Below are 14,330 nucleotides of genomic sequence, written 5' to 3'. Positions count from 1 at the left end.
CCTGATGCACCCCCCCATGCTGTCTTTGCATTTGTTTCCACCAAATTGTTGGATCAGTGCCTGCTGTATGCAGGACTGAAGCGCATTCTCAGAAAGCCAGGGAATGAGAAAGGACTTCTTGCTTGTCTGGTCTGGTTATGCGTGTCTGATTTTGGAGACATGCTTAAACAGAAATGTGAGTTTATAACCCAAAGGGTCATGAAATGTTTGCATAAACTTTCATTCTGGAGAGACCATGTGTGTATGAATGCATCCAGAATGTGTATCTGGGGATATGGGAGAAAGGAGAAGAAAGAAGAGAGAGAGGGAAAGATGGAGGGAGAGAGAGAGGAAGGGAGGGAATCAGAAGGGAGGGAGAGGGGGTGGAGATATGGAGATGAACTAATCATAGCTTCGGATGCTGCAGTTCAGTGAGGCAGGCATTTCAATTTCTGTTCTGTCCCCTTTCTGGATTTCTGTGTTTAGTTGGAAGTGTTGAAAATAAAGTCTAGATGTACATGACCCAGTGTAATAACAAAGAACGGGGCATTTCTCTTCCTGTGTGATTCACGGTCTTAAATCCATTGCATTACTGAGTTAGTTCAGATGACATTTGAGTTAGCAGGTTTTTTAATAAGTATTGATGTCAGTGTGAAAGAGATGTCAATATGGAGCAGTTCGTGGTGGCGCACACCTTTAATCCCAGCACTTGGGAGGCAGAGGCAAGCGGATTTCTGAGTTCGAGGCCAGCCTGGTCTACAGAGTGAGTTCCAGGACAGCCAGGGCTATACAGAGAAACCCTGTCTCAAAAAACCAAAAAAACAAACAAACAAACAAACAAAAAGAGATGTTAATATGGATGGTTTCTAGGGAATGGTATTCCTGTATAAAATGAGTAAATTAGATATTTTAAACATGTAAGGAAATAATGACTATAAACCAAATTTCTAATGTTTCCTTCTCCGAATTTCTTCACCACCAAGGTCTGCTATGAGACTTCTTTATTTTAATGTTTCTTTATGTGCCTCATTGGCTTGTGGTCTTTGGATTTGATATTTATTAATATTTTTCAATCTCTTAAGTTAGACTTTACATAGAGGGTTCATTAGGATCATAGCAAGGCGAGAAGTATTTTCAGGAAAACCTACACCATTTATTACGTGTAAGTAGATGGTGGGTTTCTGGAGCTGAGCTACCAAGGCCAGCCCTCAGCAGGAAGCTTTGCAAGGCAGAATGGCTGTGTTCTCTGGAAACCGAGCAGAAAGATGAAATGATCTGACCCCCAAACAGGCACATTCAAAGTAAAAAGACGCCAGTGGGTTTCCCCCACCTCAGCCTGAGGGTAGAGGAAAGACTGAGCAGGCAAGCTAAGGTAGACTCACGCTCACTGTAGTAATGGCCGTGGCCAGTCTTCTCTGTCTTTCTCAGCTTTCAGTTTTTCAAGGGTTGAGAGTGAGAAGTATAGATTTGAAAGGTAAACAGACTCAGGGAAAGCTAATCAAAATGAAATAAGGAGGAAACATAAAGATTACTGATTATCATCAGCCCCTTCCCCAACCCCGCCCCTGAAAAAGGAGCGAGTGACAGAAAATGGAAAAGAAGAAAGGAAGTAACCTAGACAACAATATAATGTGGGTTGAGAGGATGGGGAATTATGGGAATTCTCCCATCCTGTGTTGGTCATGGACCACCTGAGACCGAGACATGTGGTTTCTGACTCAGTGGCAGGAGTCAGTTTGCCTTGGCTCTGTGGGCAGTGAAGGATCAGGAATGTTCTCTGTGGGGAGTCCCCGTGCATTTGTCCCGAAGTTCCTCTCTACAGAGAACCGTGTGCTTACCTTGTCTTCCATTCCCTTTCCAGGCTGGAGATGTACAGGAAGGTACCAAATCTGAGAATTCTGGCCTGCGGTGGGGATGGAACGGTAGGTCCTTGAGAGAGAATCTGTCCTCTCCCTTACCCATCTATCTTCCTGACTGGGTCCCTGGGGGAGTTTTATCTTCAGCCCCAGTCTCTCCTGTCCTCTCAAATGAATGCCTGTCTGATGAGAGTCATGAGCCCCGAGGCTGAGAAGGACTTTCCAGTCCTCCAGGGAAGCACTCAGCCTTTATGTCTACGATACTGCACCGTGTTCTGTTGCAGAGGAAGGACACTGCTGTCACTGGATAAAGATTTTCACAGATGGCTAAATCCCTTTTTTCAAATACTAGCTGACATATTTCCACTTACCCCTTCATAGCTGTTGTTTATTAATCAAAATTATGTTAAAACACCCAGTACATAAAAACAAATATACTACTGCCAGGCCTCACTGTTGTTAGTTATTTTTGATGGTAGCTTTTTTTTACTAAGGCAATCTGCTGCCTCATTGTGGTTTTGATTAGCATTTTCTTGAATATTAGTGGTGTTGGACTTTCTCACACAGACATGTCCTCCATTGTTGTCTTTTGAGAAATGCTTATTGCAGTTGATCTTTTTAAACTGGATTGGGCTTCTGTGTTTGACCTCTTTAGAATTCATTATTCAGTCTGCATATTAACCCTTTGTCAGATGTATAGTTTGTAGAGTAGATAAGTAGAAAAACAAATGTATAAAAAAACAAATAAACAAATATAAAACAATGATGGACAAGAGATGCAAACATTGCTCAGTTGTTTCATACCATAGTTGTACATGCCATAGACTGATAGTACATGATAAGGCATGGTTTCCATGCAAACAGCATGTAGGATCTAGGGTTCAAATTCAGGTGGCCAGGCTTGTGTGGTAAGCACTTTACTCACGGAGACATCTGCCAGGATCACCTACCTGCCCTGCCCTTGGCTGCCTGTCTTGTGTTTTTCATTTTGCTGTTAATTTTCAGTTAACGGAAATTTTGTTTTGTTTGTTTTTATTTTCTTTTTCTTTGAGACAGGGTTTCTCTGTGTAGCCCTGGCTGTCTTGAAACTGGCTCTGTAGACCAGGCTGGCCTCAAGGCACAGAGATCCATCTGCCTCTGCTTCTTGCGTGCACTACCCCAGCCCAGCTTGCTATTTCTTTATGGGCCAATGAATGAGATAGCTCAGCAGGCAAAGGAGCTTGCAGCCGACCTGATCATCTGAGGTCAATTCCTGGAACCCATATGGTAGAAGAAAAGCTATGACTCTCAAAAGTTGTCTTCTGCCTTCCACATGCAGGCCATGGCACAAGCACAGAGCACCCACTGATTTCTATTTTCTCTCTCTTTCTCCCTCCCATTCTCTCTCTCTCACAAAACTTAAATAAATAAATAATTAAATTTCTTTGATCCCTGTTGTTTCTCTCTTGTATTACTTTTTTCCCCTGCCTTTGCTTGAGTTTCCTCAAACCAGCTGTTTGTGAATCAGTAGTCTAAAGATTTGCACACACCCACCTACTGTGGTTACTTTCATGTGCTGTGCTTTTACAGTAGGTGAGAGCCTGGTTTCCTGACAGCTCTCTTGGTGTTGGTTTGTGGCATCATCTAATGTGACTGAGCATTGACACTTAGGCTTTTATTAGGCTCCAGTCTTTGTATTTTGGTTTCACTTGTGCCTTTCCCTAGAGAAACTCTTGAGAGGTTTCCCCACCACCTCTGCAATCACTTTTGCTATTTCAGGGTTAGAGGACTAGTTCCGGCATTCACCGTTGGTGTGTTGCCACAGTTTCCTCACTAGAGGGCAGTCGAAGCTCATGCTTATCCTAATCCACATGGAAAGTAGTTCAGCTTGAACCAGATTATAACCTAAAAAAATGGTGATCAGCTCTGAAACCTAGCTGTAGATCTGGGCTTCACTCAGACACCTTATCCACAGCAACTTGCCTGTGCTCACAGACACCAGCATCAGGCCCGTGGTCACTCAAGTTGCAAAGCTGTTTCATGCTAGGAACTGAAGAAAGCACTGGAGTAGCCCCATGGCCAGTGATGCTATGTGCTGTGAATAGCTCAAATAGACCTACGGCCTAAGACAACTAGAATCAGATGAAGGTAATGCTGGCCCAAACACAAGCCTAATAGAATGGGGACTTATGTCTATGTTGGCACCAAGGTAGGTCCAGAGGCTCTTTTGTTTGCACAGGCCTGGGAGTTGAAGTTTTTAAAACTTTCTGAGTGTCATGCCTGGCACTGGGTTCCAAGGCCTAGCTAGTGCTAGAGTCGTTAATGTATCCAATCATCAGAAAATAGAAGCTTACTCTGTACTAGGCTGGGCTGAGATTGGAGTAGTGTTGGGTGTTAGGGAAGGCAGTTTTAATGCCGGATTGAATTGTACTCACATCCCCCAGCTCAAAGGGCCAGTACAGTCTCAGGTGTGAGGCTTATACCAAAGCCAGAAGAGATGCAGGCCAGTATATGAGTCTTTCGTGCTGGGGCTAAAGGTAGTAGCTAGTGGTGCTGACATATGACTGGAGGCTCTTTCCTTGAGTGCTTGCTTCTGGAGTACGGGTCTGTTTCAGACAATGGGGCCATTAGTTGGTGAGGTCTAGCCCAGTTATGGGTCTTTTGATTTTTCGCCGATGTTAGAAACCATTTTTGACGCTTAGTACTGAGCTTGAAGTCAGAGTCCTGGGCTAGCTTTCATGCCCTGCCAGCAGGTTGAGCCTGCTTTGGATGCCTGAGTCTGGAAAGCAGAGTATAGTGGAGGTAATTCTTGCTCCCTGAGAATTAACCTGGAGTCAGGGGCTGTTTCTCTTACATCTGGTTTCACTCTGGTAAGACTGATACAGGCTTTCAGGTCTAACCTAATTTCCTCCCCTTTTCCAGGTTAGGCTATCTTTGTCCCCAGCACTTGGGACTGGCTCCTTCCTGTCTTCAGTGTGCTTCTTTTTTGTTGTACTTTGACCAGGCACTGAGACATCTCACCTGAGTGAAGGTAGTGTGGTTCGTGGCAGCTTTTCAAACTACCATATGGGTGAAGCAATTATCACTGGACAAGTTTTCCCCGCCACTATCTGGCCACATTGCTATTTGCTCTTAAAAATGGGTTATATTTAGTAAGAAGTATGTGGTTTCTGCTGAAATTCTGTGTTCTTTTTTTTTGTTGTTGTTGTTGGAAGGAAAATGTAGAGCATTGGATAAGACAGTGTTGGCTCAGAGGTCAGTTCATTTCGTTGGCATTTATTACTTTTTTTGTTTGTGTGTGCATGCTCATTTATGTTCAGATATGTATGTAGAGGTCAGAAGTCAACCCCATGTGTCTTCCTCCATTACTTTCCACCTGGGCGTGCTCTCTCTCTCTGTCTCTCTCTCTGTCTCTCTAAGACAAAGCCTCTAAGCCTTTCACTGAACTATGGCATGCAGCTTTGGCTAGACTGGATGGCCAAGGTGCCCCAGGATCTTCCTGTCCCTGCCCCCATCCCTCCCCAGTGAGGAGATATAGCTTATGCACCACCAGCCCCACCCTGCATTTTAAGTAGGAATCGGGATTTCCATTCAGGTCCTCATACTGATGCAGCCAGCCTTGTGCTTACTGAACCCTCTCCTCCAGCCCCTCCTCTGTGTTATGCATGAGGAAAGTGCAGAATCTGTGTTTATCATGTCTCAGATCTCCCCTTGGCCTCTGTCTCCATGCATTTGGCAGAGATGGAGAACAGTCAGGGAAGACTCTTGTTTGTTTCCTGTGCTTTTCTCCTGGATTTGGAGTCTGATGTTTCAGAATCTCGGGATGTTATGGACCGTCTTTGATTTTCCCTGTACTCCCCTAATGATGATGCTTTATTCTCGAAGATAGCAACAGGATCTCCTTTCATAGCCTAGGAGCCCTGGGCACACACTGGAGTACAATATATGCTGATGTATACATGTCATATTGCTAATGAATGAACCTGGAATAGGGAAGATCAGTGGTTCCTTGGGGCCTTGCTTAGTGGATTATCCTCGTTGAGAAATTAGTATTTACCCTTCTTCAAGATTTACAATTATTAGCTTGTAAAATTTTTTTATAAAGTCTTGTAGCATAAAGGAAAAAACATGTGTTTTAAAAACCCTTTTGGTGGTTGGTTTTCACCAACTTGACAAAAACCTAGACATATCTGGGAAGAAAATGCCTACATCACAATGGCTTATAGGCAAGTCTGTGAGACTTGATAAATGGTTGATGTGGCAAGGCCTAGTCTATTGTGGATGGTGTCACTCCCCTTCTGCCCCCTTCTGCCCCCCAGTGATCCTGGGTTGCTTAAGATAGCATGCTGAGCAAGCCACAGGGAGTATGCCAGTCAGCAGCACACCTCCTCAGTCTATCCATCTTTGAGTTCCTGCCATGGCTTCCATCAGTGATGGACTGTGATTGAGATGTGCAAGCTAAATAAACCTTTTCCTCCCCAAGTTGCATTAGGTCATGCTGTCTTTCATAGCAGTAGATAACAAAGCCATCCTGTCTTTTCCAAAGTGTATTCGGTGATGGGTTTCCTCCCACAATGCCTGTTAAATCTGCAGTGGTTACAAGGTCTGCAGAGACATGTTTGGGGCTATGTGAGTGCAGGAGTTGAATAAGTCTTGGCCCCTTTTCTTTCTACTCTGAGGGCCACAGCTGATGTCCAGGATAGATGAGAAAATCATAGCGAATTTATTTAATTCAAGTGCTTCAGTTTGAAGACCTAAAGATCCAGGGAAAACGAATCCCTTCTGCGCTTAGGTATGGGGAGGATGACGGTGGATGCCCAGCAAGGCTGGATGTATAGATCCTTCTTGGACTGCCTGCAGCATTCATTCCTCCCCGGTGTGGGGCAGGGCCCCATCTGCATGTGGGTCTTGTGATCATCTGCCAGGTGAGGTAGAACAGATATTTCTATGGCCGGCTCCTACGCAGAAAGTCAGGGGAAAATTAGAGTTGTATTTGCAAGCTTTATAAATTGCTTCAGGGAAAGGGCTTCTAGCCACCTCAGAGAGGATGAGTTCTGATCTCTGTCACTTGCCATGGCAAGAGTGAGGGGAGAGAAAGAGGAGAGTCACGGGGAAATCTTTGCTCTCTGTGTCTGTCATTTCAAAGCACTCACCATGCCAGAGAGAGGTTGGGTGATCATTCGCCAAGTTCCGATGTTATAATAGAATTTTACTAGCTCCCTATATTAAGAATTACATCCTCTGGCGATTATTCTTTGTGGTGTCAGCAGCTCCCAGGATGACCGTTTAATGAAAGGTGAAACTCATTATGAATCTTAGCTACAGTTGCCTCCCTTATCTTACAAGCTGCTTTACCTTCCTTTGTGACTTCAGCCTCCCACACTCTTCTTCTTTAAGTTTCAGTGACAACTAGATAGAACCTGACACGTCTGTTGACCTGGGCTCAAAAGTTTTTTTTTTTTTTTTTTTAAATTCAAATCCATATGCATAGCCTACTTACCATCCCTAAGCTGCAGATCTTTACTGATTAGGGTGCCTCCCCTCTTCCAGCCCCTCCCAAGTAGCCATCCCTGCTGGGACCCCCCCCTCCTCCTCTCTCCTTTGTTTTATGTTCTAGGCAGACACATATTCCAAGAAGCACAGGGTTAGGTCCTGCAGTACTGAAGCCTTCTCTTCAGGCAGGTAACTATTTTGAAAGATGAGGTTTCAGTACTTACAGGACAGGAAGGGAGCCAAGCCCCTTGTCCCATGTGAGACAATTATGGAGCTTGAGATAAAATCCCAAAGAAAATTGAAAAATAATAGAAGAATAGAAAGGTGAAAGGTTGATCTGTCAGGAAAATAAACAGAAAACAGGCTTCAAGACACAGGAGGAAGCTGAATTTTAAGAAGAGACTGCACAATTAACAACCATTTGTGACCAAGAAACAATGGTGTCTTCAAAAAAGCAATTTAAATGGGGGAAACCAAACCAAACCAAACCAAACCAAACCAAACCAACCAACCCAGGGTGGTGAGTGGAACCCAGTCATGCTGTGAGGAACTGCTGATTTTAATTTATCAGATTCAATCCCAGCATTCAGTGTCGGTGAGCTTCTTGGTGCTGTTGTCTGTCGCCTGCCCCTCTGATACACAGCTGACCTGCTTCCTCTGCTGTGTCCAGTCTGGTCCTTTCTTCTGTCTTCTCATCATGCACACCACCGTTAATCACTACTACACAAGACTGTTCCTTTTCTTCTTAGGCACTTGATCTGTGTTCCTGACTTCACTTGTCATGTTGTTCCATGGAGTTTACAAATACATGAGTTTCTTTTTGTTTTGTTTTGTTTTGTTTTGGGTTTTGTTTTTTTTGTTTGTTTGTTTGTTTGTTTTTCCGAGACAGGATTTCTCTGAATAGCCCAGGCTGTCCTGGAACTCACTTTGTAGACCAGGCTGGCCTTGAACTCAGAAATCCACCTGCCTCTGCCTCCCAAGTGCTGGGATTAAAGGCGTGTGCCACCACCACCCGGCTGTACGTGAGTTTCTTGTGCTCGGGGCGATAGTTGTGTCTACAGTGAGAGCAATGTGCTTGGTGTTGGAGCACTTCATAGGTTCGTCATTCTTTTCCTTGTTAGCATCTGATGTTCTGTCAGCAGGAATAAAAGCTTTTAACTAGCCACCTTAAATCAACTTGATTTTACTTCATTCCTCCATGTTAAAGTGAGGCGTCTGTGTAGGCAGAGGAGGTTTCTGGAATGTTTATCCCATGTGATTGCTGGTTCGGAATGTGGAGATTTCAGATTTTCATACATGCATGAGTATTTTGCCTGTATTCAATGTGCAGGCCTGGTGGTGAAAGAAGCCAGAGGACAGCACGGGATCCCCTGCAACAGTTGTGAGCCACCATGTGGGTGCTAAGAGTGGAGCCCAGGGACTCCAGAAGAGCAGCCAGCGTTCTTAATTGTGGAGCCCTCTCTGAAACCTCTGGAATGTGAGACTTATTATTGCATGGAGGCAGAATTAACACAGAGAGACAGCCTAGTGACTCTGTGTGGGGCAAACTGCAAGCTTTAAGTAAAAGGAGTGTAATTCTCCAACATGCTGGACACACGTTTGACACGAGGTATGGAGCCTTCGGTTAGTGAACACATCACTGGATACTGTCAGTATTCTGCCCGAGCGGTGACACCACTCAAGGAGGAATCACAGAGGGAATATTTTTGGTGGCAGCTGCTCACATATTAACCATGTGAAGTATGCAACATATTCTGTAATATGTAGAAATGTATTATTTTGGAGAAAAGGTTTTAGGCTTCAATATCAGTTATTTTGTTTTTATATTAATAAAATATACAATTCCATATCCAGTTCCAAAACGCATTTGGAAGTGGATATGGAAAAATGTGGCTTTTCTACTGTTTCTGTGGCATTATTAAATCTGTAAAGACAACTATTGTGATATCTAAGGTTCCTCAAAGTCGGTGGTGTAGTAGTTCAGACCACTGCTGTCCATGGGCATTATGGTTAAACCACATTTGTAGTTTGACTTTTTCTAGAAGGCATTTTTAAGAACAACATTGAAAAGTAGTAGGCAAATTTTGTTTCATATTTCCTTTACATTTTATAGAAAACACCACAGCATGCAAGATGTAACTTACTGTGAACCATTTTACATGCTATCTTAGTCAGGGTTTTTATTCTTCACAAACATCATGACCAAGAAGCAAGTTGGGGAGGAAAGGGTTTATTCGGCTTACACTTCCATTCTGCTGTTCATCACCAAGGAAGTCAGGAATGGAACTCAAGCAGGTCAGGGAGCAGGAGCTGATGCAGAGGCCATGGAGGGATGTTCTTTACTGGCTTGCTTCCCCTGGCTTGCGCAGCCTTCTCTCTTATAGAACCAAGACTACCAGCCCAGAGATGGTCCCACCCACAAGGGGCCCTTCCCCCGTGATCACTAATTGAGAAAATGCCTTTCAGTTGTATCTCATGGAGGCATTTCCTCAACTGAAGCTCCTTTCTCTGTGATAATCCCAGCTGTGTCAAGTTGACACAAAACTAGCCAGGACACATGCTATTTACAGTGCCTTTGCAGTCTGACTGATACAGTAGGTATGCAGCCATCCAGTTTGGATCTGCCATTCAGTGGCCAGTGGCTTTGTCTCTAGGTCGCACAGATGTGGTCTCTTTGCACCTGACTTGCCCAGGTCAGAGGCACATAGGTACAGGTGTTGGGTGGTGTGATTCCCTCTTTGATCCCTGTGCTGAAATAAAACCCAGATTAACACGTGAGCGTCCTGAAACATTCATGCTCACAATAAAAGACTTATTAGAAATTATCACTCTTTGGCAAAATTATACCTATGTGTCTTTTTTCTTGGTTATACCATACTGCCAGACATCTAGTGCTGCTTACTCTGCTCATACGTGGAAGAGCAAGTGGACTCGGCCACTTCTGCTGCACGCACCCCTACTATGGCTCCTTGTGCAATAGCCTGTGACCTCTGCCCATCTGGGTCTTGACTCAGAGAAACTAGGCGAGACCATCCAGCTCACTGTTAGCGATTCTAGTGTCTTGTTAAAAATCTTCAATTAGATTGACATTTGCCCTTCATTTCACACTTCCTGTTCATTTGGCTTTCCTAGATTAAGAGTAGTAGATGGCCCCTAATTCTGAACGGGTAGGACTGCAGGTCAGAAATTATAGAAAAAAGACAAATTAGACAGGACCATGGTAGGGCCTAGTTGATCATGTGAAACCCTGTCCTCCCTTGATTTCTGTCCCCCACCCCCGTATTTTCCCTTCTACGAGAAAGCACATGCTATGACTTCTGCATGCATTTATCAGTAGAAGGGAGTGGATAGATATCCAAATATCTATACTTTATTTTGTCTTTATTTTTTTCTTGCTTAGTGATAATCATATTTCTTCAGATAGTGTGGTAAGTTATACAATTAAAATTAAATCATAGGTTAAAAGTTAAGGATATAAAGCACTAAAAGGAAATGGTAGTTTACTTCTTCCTTGGCATCTGTGCGTGACTTGTTTCAAGAGTCCTTATAGATACCAACTTGTCTGATGCACAGTCCTTGATATAAAATGATGTAACATTTCTGTGGGGACCTACATGCATTCTTGTATATACCACACACCATCTTTAGACTTGGCCCCCTTATGCTATGGAAATAGCTTCGTTTTTAGGGAAACGTGACCAGAAGGAAACGTGCACCTGCAGTGTAGACATGAATGTTTGCTTGGAAACTTCAGTCCAAGCAATGACTTAAGTCATTGATAAGGAACCTCTAGACACAGAGGGCTAGGGATGGCTGTACCTGTCCACTGTTGTGCCTTGCTTTTCTGTGAGAGTGGAGGGATGTACGTACCATTCTCCACCAAGGTGGGCTTCGTTCTTTTCTGCCTGTTCTGTCAGAGGAAAATGTCAGTTCACTGTCATCCACACTCCTCAGCCCTGTCCATTGTCAGTGCACCGTGGAAGGCAAATATCACTCGGTGTCCTTCTGTGACAGCTCGAGCTGAGAGCAGGCAGGTGGTGGCAGCATTGGCCAGCTGCTGCTGCTGCATCGTGCCTGCTCAGGCAAGAGGCAACGCAGGAGGACTCAGTTCTCAAGCTGCCAGTCCTGATGGTCCTGAAGGGCAGAGCGGGGAAGCTGGGAATGTGTTGGTTCAGTCTGGATAATGTTCTTCACCAGTGGGAGGAAATAATTGGAATGGGACTAGTGGGCTGGCACAGATAATTTGGGGGAACATTAAAGCCGGATAAAACAGAGAACCTATTTGAGAGCCTGTAATCTGAAATCTGGGATCGTGAAAAGAGCAGGCTTCTGATAACAACCTGGGAGGTCGAGCCCTCCCCACTCCCCCAGCTTTGAGGCCTGAAGATCCTTTGCATACTTTTGTTTTGCTTTTATAAGGACAAGCACGTAGGACGTTACCCGTGATCCCCCAATTTTCCTGCTATGGCAGCACATTTGTGCCCATCTCTTTTGGATGGCCTGTTTCAGTTGCAGGAAAGTTGACTCCTGGTTTTATCTATGGTTTACAAAAGACAGACTTCCCGGTGTGAAGACAGGCAAGGGTATGGTAGTTTGCATTTCTTAGTTGTCAGGCATGTGCAAAGCAAGGTCTGCACGTCCAGTAGAGAAAATGACACTGGCATGCAGTCACCGTTACTCTCCACTTTACAGAAGAGGAAGGGGTGTGCTTAGTGACTGGTCCACTCACTCCAGTACCCATGGGAGCTTGGTTCCAATGCCAGCGTCTCCTTCTGGATCCTGTGCTCTCTGCCCCGCTACGGTGCTGCCTTATGCTGTCATATGCATGCACAGGCACAAGCAGATACGTCCACGTACATAGTACACAAATGCGCATCCAGTTTGTGTGTAAAGACATCTTCGTGTGAAAGTCTGAAGAAGTGTACTTTGTCCTTGAAGATGAGGGTACAAGATCCTCAAAGTCCCCAAGGCTCTGTGTAGAGCTGAGTGCAGATGAAGCCCATCCCTTGGGAACCACTCTTTTAGAAAGCAAGACAGCAGCTAAGCCTGAGAAGATTTGATTGGCAGCTGCCAAACCCATCACAGGCAGTCGCAGGACTCCTTTCTTGGTGGCTAATCCTCTTGCTTTTCCATCTCTTTCAGTGTGAGCTTTCAAGTGACTTAGAGTTTTTCTTTGTAGGCTCATGTTCAGAGGCGGTTGTTTGATGTTCGCTTTCGATCTCTGTTTCGTTTCCTCACAGAGTATTTTAAGACTTATCAGACTAGAATTGTGTCTGCTGTGGGTGGTGAAAGCTTCCATGCTAGAAACACATCCCTGGGTTTGTGGGAGATTGGCCTAACTGTTTACCAGACAGAGGCTCTCTCAGTTTCTTCCAGACATACCAAGTTACAGTCCCGGGGCCGGGCCTCAGGCAGTGGGCATCTGTACTCTGTTCCAACCTTCTTTCCCCCTGCCTAGAGAACACTGGTACCAGTACAGCCTCTAGCCAGCAGGGGGCTGCTTTCATCCCTCATTACTAGACAGACAGCAGACTGGATTCCTCCACTGCCCCAAGGTTTTCTTTACCTCACCTTTAATGCCCTGTGTTTTGTTGATGGACAAGAAGATGTCTTTCTCAGCTCTCTCTTCTATTACTGCTGTGTTTACAGTAAGATCAGATGTTGTAAGGGTGAACTAATATAAATATCTTCCCAAGGAAAGAGAGATATAGGCAAATTAAAATAAGAACAATCTCTCATTTAAATCTAGAAAAATAAAAAGAGTGAGGACGGGCGACTCAGAGAAGTTTGGGGGGGGAAGCATCCAATATTCTTCTCTGGATGCATTGTTGAATTAGATTCTGAGTTCTATTGCATGTCTGCAGCTCTGGTTTCTCTTAGTGCTGTCTGCATCTGTGTTTATCATTCTGGATGCTTGTGACCTTTCTATGACCCTCCACAAGCTTCCTACAGTTTCCCAGTTCTTTCAGCTTTCATTGTGCTTAGCTGTGCTTTTAGTAGCAAGGAAACAGTGTTTGGCACAGCCACGAGAGCCGACTTATCACCTGGACCACTTGACTGGCACGGTGTGAGCAAAAAGAGCTAAAGAAATCCAGGTCACAATCTAAGGATGGTCCAGGAATGGCTTCTTAACACTTAGGAAGATCTGTGTTTGTAGTGTGTCACATGTAGTGAATTTTGGAGCTTTCTCTACATCCAGAGATGTCAAAAATCACATATTGCTGCCTCTAAGATAGTCAGGCCATTCCCAGTACCAGGTTTGGTATTATTGAGTTAGTAGTTTTTCGGTTTTAGAAACGGAACTTAGGGAGGTCTTGGGGCATGCCAGCAGGAGATTTCCCATTGAGCTACACCCCACTCACCTCTTTATTTTGTTTTGTCCTGAGATAGGGCTTCACAAATTGCCTAGGTTGGCCTCACTCACCATCCTCCTCCCTCAGCCTCCTGAGAAGTTTGGAACTGTGAGCTTGTGCTGGTAGGCCTTGCGATCCTCACCTCCTTATGAAAACTTATTCCTCTGCGGCACTAAAAATGCTGGCCTCACTAACTGGTGTTAGTCTTACCTCGTTATGAACGGCAGTTCTCATGTATAAATGATGCGATGCTAATGCCGCTCTATCATTCAACTCCCTTACAAAGTGGAAACTAAAATTAAACTATCTTACGGAGTCTTTTTATGTTGGCATATAGTAATGGCTTCGTCTTGACATTTTTGAAGTTCAATAATGTGATGTTGCTCGGGGATAGCATAGAGATTGTAATCAGTGTACCATCCTCTGCCAGCGTGAACTCTGAGGGCAGCCATTTTGTCTTATCCAGCATAGCCCAGCTCATTAATCTCGTTATTTCAGCCGTTCTGCTCTGTTGTGCATGTAGTTGGTGGTGCTCATTAAATGCAGTGCTAGCATGTTGTTAAAAGAAAACCCCATGACACTCATACAAGTATAGACTAAAACATGTCACTGTTTTGCTGAGCTCTGGAATGGAACACTTAAAGGATAAGGCTCATCTGTCAGAGAATAG

At 44.4% G+C, this 14,330-nt stretch overlaps 1 protein-coding gene across 18 annotated transcripts in view; it reads left to right on the top strand.

The window, feature by feature from the left end:
* Dgki (diacylglycerol kinase, iota) overlaps positions 1-14,330 on the top strand; it is a 463,575-nt gene that overhangs the window by 250,935 nt on the left and 198,310 nt on the right. For all 18 annotated transcript variants that reach the window (XM_006506259.4, XM_011241385.3, XM_006506258.4 and 15 more), the window contains one exon: positions 1,841-1,901. In XM_006506259.4, coding sequence (XP_006506322.1) covers positions 1,841-1,901 — 61 coding nt within the window. The remainder of the gene's footprint in view (positions 1-1,840; positions 1,902-14,330) is intronic.

The sequence above is a fragment of the Mus musculus genome, chromosome 6, assembly GCF_000001635.26.
Source record: "Mus musculus strain C57BL/6J chromosome 6, GRCm38.p6 C57BL/6J".
NCBI classification, from domain to species: Eukaryota; Metazoa; Chordata; class Mammalia; order Rodentia; family Muridae; genus Mus; species Mus musculus.
The sequence above is the reverse complement of the archived record's forward strand: the minus strand, read 5'-3'. Positions and strand labels throughout refer to the sequence as shown.